Source organism: Plasmopara halstedii, assembly GCF_900000015.1.
Source record: "Plasmopara halstedii genome assembly, contig: Scaffold_444, whole genome shotgun sequence".
Taxonomy (NCBI): Eukaryota; Oomycota; class Peronosporomycetes; order Peronosporales; family Peronosporaceae; genus Plasmopara; species Plasmopara halstedii.
The window spans coordinates 732,139-737,610 of record NW_020187364.1 but is presented as its reverse complement, the minus strand read 5'-3'; the positions used below and the strand labels follow the sequence as shown (position 1 = coordinate 737,610).

General features: G+C 44.1%; 3 protein-coding genes across 3 annotated transcripts in view; 2 read left to right on the top strand and 1 right to left on the bottom strand.

The window, feature by feature from the left end:
• The window catches only part of PHALS_10107 (uncharacterized protein), a gene marked incomplete at both ends in the record, with an annotated part of 1,507 nt that extends 1,180 nt beyond the window's left edge, over positions 1 to 327 (bottom strand). The window contains one exon of the mRNA XM_024725475.1: positions 105 to 327. Coding sequence (XP_024576248.1) covers positions 105 to 327 — 223 coding nt within the window. The remainder of the gene's footprint in view (positions 1 to 104) is intronic.
• A 2,824-nt stretch (positions 328 to 3,151) lies between these two features.
• Positions 3,152 to 3,474, top strand: PHALS_10106 (uncharacterized protein; the record flags this gene model as incomplete). Its single annotated transcript, XM_024725474.1, has 2 exons — positions 3,152 to 3,272; positions 3,428 to 3,474. 2 exons carry the CDS (start codon positions 3,152 to 3,154, stop codon positions 3,472 to 3,474), a joined length of 168 nt encoding a protein of 55 aa, XP_024576247.1.
• A 1,602-nt stretch (positions 3,475 to 5,076) lies between these two features.
• Positions 5,077 to 5,271, top strand: PHALS_10105 (uncharacterized protein; the record flags this gene model as incomplete). Its single annotated transcript, XM_024725473.1, has 2 exons — positions 5,077 to 5,096; positions 5,139 to 5,271. The coding sequence occupies 2 exons, from the start codon at positions 5,077 to 5,079 to the stop codon at positions 5,269 to 5,271; spliced, it is 153 nt and encodes a 50-aa protein (XP_024576246.1).
• Between the last annotated feature and the right edge of the window lie 201 nt (positions 5,272 to 5,472).

The window sequence follows — 5,472 nt, the reverse complement described above, 5'->3', positions numbered from 1 at the left end:
TACCGCGTTCTTCGCTTCCACAGCGGGATCCGCCGGGCGGAAGCCATATTCCACACGAAGGTCAATGACCGGACGTGAAGGGGCACGCATCAGAGTCGCCTTACGGGCAGCTTTCAGCTGCCGCCTCTCTGCCCCGTCGAGGTCATTGGTGACTACACCACGTCCCTCATGTGACGAGAAGTCAGGAAACAGACATGGGGTCCGCAAGGCGCGAGCAGGGATCGTCACACGCCGCTGGCGCTCGCCTTCCTCGTCAATCAACGCGGGAACAGAAGTTTCACACTCGTAGTCGACCATTCCCACATCCTCATCGAGGTCAATCGTCATTGATAGCGTGCGCGGAGCGCGACGCTCGTGCTCATCGAGCCTAGGATGTACATCCTTCGATGCGGTGAAGCACTGTCCGACATTGCACCGCGTGCGAGAGACGATATTGGGCTTTGCCCGTGTTCGATGTCAGAACCAGCGAAACTTGGTGACTTCAGTGTCGTTGCCACAAGGCTCATTTAGCACGGAATTCGTTTTGTTTCAACGAACCAAGCTGCAGTGTCTAGCGGACACGCAAGCCTCTTTGAGGCAATAATTGATTGAAACTGTAAATGTAGTCAATCTTAAAGGGGGGAGAGTGCAACGGGGTTACACGTACCCTGTTAACAGGGGTTTGTGTCACACGAGAGTGGCATGGTGTGACTGCACCCAAATAAGAATACGGCACGTGGCTGAGTAGCCAGTAGTGATGCATGTATCTAGATTTTAATATATATATTTATTAAAATCTATAAATTTGGAATTTGGCGGCTTTGCGGAGAGAAAAAATATAAAGTCAGTTTTGAATTTAAACGGAAGAGTTAATTAGCCTTGGGTTAAGGCAATAGTTACTCTTGGAGTAAGCGGATTGCGGTCCGCTACACTCGTATTGGTTCTTGTAAAGAACGAAAGGTCGGTGATCTATAGTACGCTTTCTCTAAGCGCAAAGCTACGACAGACCCGCTGCAATACGTGCATCAAATTGTCAGATGCAACATGTGCTGCGTTGCTAAAAGCTTTGGGACGCAGGGAGTTTCAGTCGGATGTCACTTGATCAAAGCGGTGGTTGCACCTTCGTTCAGCAATTTCTTTTCAAATGATTACAGTATTATCTCATTGACTCACATTATTATCATTGTGAAGTGGTCCCTCTCGATAAGAACTTTTAGTACTGGGTACTCTGCGAGGTGCATGAGGCCACCTCGAAAAAAGGGAGACTCACCCAAACGTTTCATGACTCTATGGCCAAAAGTCAGAAAAACAAAAGCAACGCCTCAATACCAGAAGCAGGACACACACGAATTTATGCTGTGGGGCAAAAGGTTTTGTTTAATGGAATAAATCTACATACATTGTCTGCGATTCATAAAACTACGTTGCATCCGCGGCACATCGGGCTGTTCATTGTCATAGCGAAGAAGAGGTAACGCTGTTCTCTAATACTTAAAAGTTAATGCAAACATCTCATTGTTATTCGTGGATTTACTATACCATTTTACAATCACACCTTATGAGCCTGTCAGATGTGAAAAGCTCTACTGCAGACGTAAAAACGTCATTATTATTTTATATAGCTGGTCTTTCGATTCCCTTAGAAAAGAGAAGGTGTCATATGTCTCAACGTTTGTTCAACTAGTGAGAGGCGACCGACCTTGCGGTGATTGAGACCCATGACCGGCAGCTGATAAAGCTACCTCATGGAGACAAGCATCTACTGCACATCACAAAGTCAAATATAAGACGGCTCGTTAAGTGGACACTAGCCTCGCTGAAGCCGGCTTATTAATCCTTAAGTCGAGCAAAACGGCGTGTTTTTCTCACCCATTGCGCGAGCTGAGTCGGACACTCAGCGACACTTTCTCCAATTTCGACTTCACGAAAAAAATCCTTCAGGGATGGATGGGATTTATTAATTGCTGCTGAATATAGCATAGACGGATGTCCTCAAGAGTGACGACCTGAGACTTGAAAAATATAAGTCTGGCCGTTTTCTCATCGGGGGGCAGATGGCCTACACGCACAGGCATGTAATCGCTCCGCACCATCGCGGTGAGTGGCAACAGACGGTTTGAAACCGTAGTCATGCCAGAAAGTCCGAGCCTCGTGCAGCGGAAAGGCTGAGCGCGGTAAATACCTTCTCCTATGATCAAGGCTAGGTCATGTATCGCCGGATGAGAATGGAGATGATTTAAAGGCTATTTCAATCGTTCCGATCGGAACTCTCGACATAAATCTCTTTCATAACGTCGGTCGCGTCGAACGTGACGTGAGTGGGGGCTCTTAAGCCATTTGATTTGATGATATATATAGAACGTGCTCCCGGTGCAATTATGTTTTGAAGATCAGGCTTGGTAACTAACTTAGAGAAAGTAGAGCGCCAGGCGCAGTGTTGTAAAAGAATAATTAAGTGTGAACCCTCGGGTTGATCCGGAGAAATCGTGACGGGGCAAGTACTATTGTATCCTCATACATGAAAGGGCGGATCGCACAAGATGGTGTGACCGTACATAGGTGTGTACCACACAGTGTAATAACACAGTCGAGTGGCCACACTGTAACAAAAAGCCACCACGTGGCAGGATTGCCAGTAGTAATGCATATTACTCTATGAAATAGGAGAACCTAGGGTTATAAATATTGGTGGCTCTGTCGCTACTACACTGTCGATTTTAAACAGAAGTGTTCGTTTGACTTGGTAAGGCTTTAGTACTTCAAAGAAGCCGCTAGACTTGTGCTGGATCTTGGAAAGAAGGTCGGTGACCTTAGCTTAGCTTTCCCTAAGCAAAGAGCTACGGCAGCCCCGCTGCATGTTTATGCAGAAGAAATGCGTCCAATAATGCTTTATCTTTCAACCACTTCAACTTTGTAAGTCCTCATTCTGCCTTTGACATGTGTGTGTTAGTTTATGTATTGTGAATATCGGCCATGTTTTGTGATCTTAGCGCATGATGCCTGATCGATCGGAGGAACAATCATCTGTTCTATTACGAAGTATAGACTTGGTAATTCTGCACATATCAACTTTGATGTTGTAATGGGCACGAGTCATCTTATGTGATGCCACATACATTTCATTGCAATCCCTTGGACTCTGTGTGGACCAGAAGTGCCGTGACAAAGTATTATGACTGTTAATTTGCTCAAACGTACCAGACAAGTCGGTCGCTCTAATGATGAAGATATTTCTGGAAATTCGATCTTAGACCAAATTGGGATACACACCTCGTTTGCTACGGCACAACTTGGTAGTTCAAAATTAATATCCGTGCTTTGCAGATTTAATGCCGTAGCAAATCCCTATCGGTTTTCGATATTACGGTGTCGCACAAAATTGCACAACTCCCCCAAATTCATCCGAGTTAATGTCAACAAACCGGGACTATATGGTAGCCTCATACAGAAAGCGTCGCTTTCTCAAGTCTGGGATTCAATGCCAACCATTTTTAAGGGGAAACGCTGTTGCCGTAAATCGTGCCAAAAGAAGCTCCAGCTCAAACAGTCCGCGCTAGCAAACGATCAGGCCTTGCACCTTTGACGGAAGTGTAATTAAGTGACTAACAAGGAACTTATCTCCTAGGTTGCTCTGATACTTCAAAACATTAAATATTTGAAGGTCATTCTCCTGGATTTTCATATATCTTCTTTGTCTTGACGCCTCATCATCTTCATCAGTTCCAACTTTTTGATATATTAAAATTAATATATTTTTTGACAAAATTATCAGTGGAATTTTTCGATTGTGAGAATAACAAAACCGTACAATGGTACGAAAGTGTCGCGTTACAAGTACGTATCCCGTGCCACATTAAGCATCAAGATTAAGGCTACACTGGAGTTCTCACTTCATGCGACTTTTAAGTGCATTGCGAAAAAGAAAAGTCAGTTTGCGTGCAAGTTTAGGTAACTCCTTGCACTCTACGGTGCGTGCTCTTTTAGCATCTTCAAGTAGCGGATCTTGTTACGGATTTTCACGTGCCCTGGTGGGTCACACAAGATGGTGTGACTACACAATGGTGTGAGCACACTTAAACAACAAGTAACTACGTGGCTGGAAAAGCCAGTAGCTATACATTTAATTTGGTTTTCCTATTTAAATAGGAAAACCTATAGATCTAGATATCGGCGGCTTTGCTGCAAAAAACCCCGAGAAATACAGTTTACCTTCTAAAAAGAATTTTTTTTTTTTGCTTTGGGTTAAAGTTGTAATTACTCTTGGAGTTAGTAGATTACGATCCGCTAGACACGTATTGGTTCTAAGTATAGAACGAAGGTCACCGACCTTATCGTAGCTTCCTCTAAGCTAGTGAGCTACGGAAGGCCCGCTGCTGGTCCTATCCCGTATATCATCTTATATGGCTTGGTGAGTCTTCGAGAACGAATTGTATCTTTTGACAGATGCCCTAGATTTTACTCTGTGAGAACCAAGCTGAACTTCAAAAAGAGCGTCCGCATTCTTCACCCCAACACGTATGCACACATCTCGAGATATAATACCGAGCCGATTATCAAGTATAGGCGCTTATTTTGTTACCTCCCACTCTCATCATGCATGAGAGACAAACTCCGTCGCGCATTCCCTTCAACTGCGAATAAATAATGAGACAATATGCCGCGGAGCTCAAGAAAATGCCCTGTGTATTTATAATGAGCTGAATCTAGCTCAGAAACCCGATATTGTCTTTTACAAACATCAAAAGCACACCGGCTCTACCAAATTTACAACGTCGAGATGTTTATCCCGAACCTTCTGAAGTTACTCACCGCTCTGGGGCGGAGTTTTCAAAACTCGTTGCATTTAGATTCCTTTAGGTACATCGACAGTAGAACGAGAGCTACTAAGTCGCTCAGTGTTTAAAAAATAAATTCACGGTATTCTGCTTGCACTTAGTGGAGCTGTGTTTGGATACGCTCCCAGAATCTAAAGTTGTTAAACTGCCGAAGAGTACCTTACCCATTTCGTGACCTGAGTGAAGAAATCGCGTTGTCTTACGTCTAAATGCTTAGCTATTCAGCTTTAAGGTCGTTGACGTTCGACTAGGGCTGCGACTAATGCTTAAGCAGACGTCAAAGTGCATTTTATCTCAGCTCGTTTTAAGGGGTAGCTGTTACAGCTACGAACCATGTGGGGTACCTAACCGCAAGGTGGGTTTCCACTCATTTGTGGGGAAGTACGCTTCTTCCATGAAAGTAAAGGACGAGGATGCGTCAATTCGTAACCAGCCGCGGAACCTCAAACTTCTATGAAATTTTGGATCGATGGTATTTTATTCAAATCCACCAGACACTGCAAGCAATTTAACGGATTTTTACGAATAGAAGACCTTCTACTATCACAAGCCCACATCGAGTTTTCGACAATGTTCTAGAAATAAAAGACCGCTATGATTAAAAGACCTCTTCAAATAAAAGGCCGCAGTAAACATCATAGCATTGGGCCGATATTTT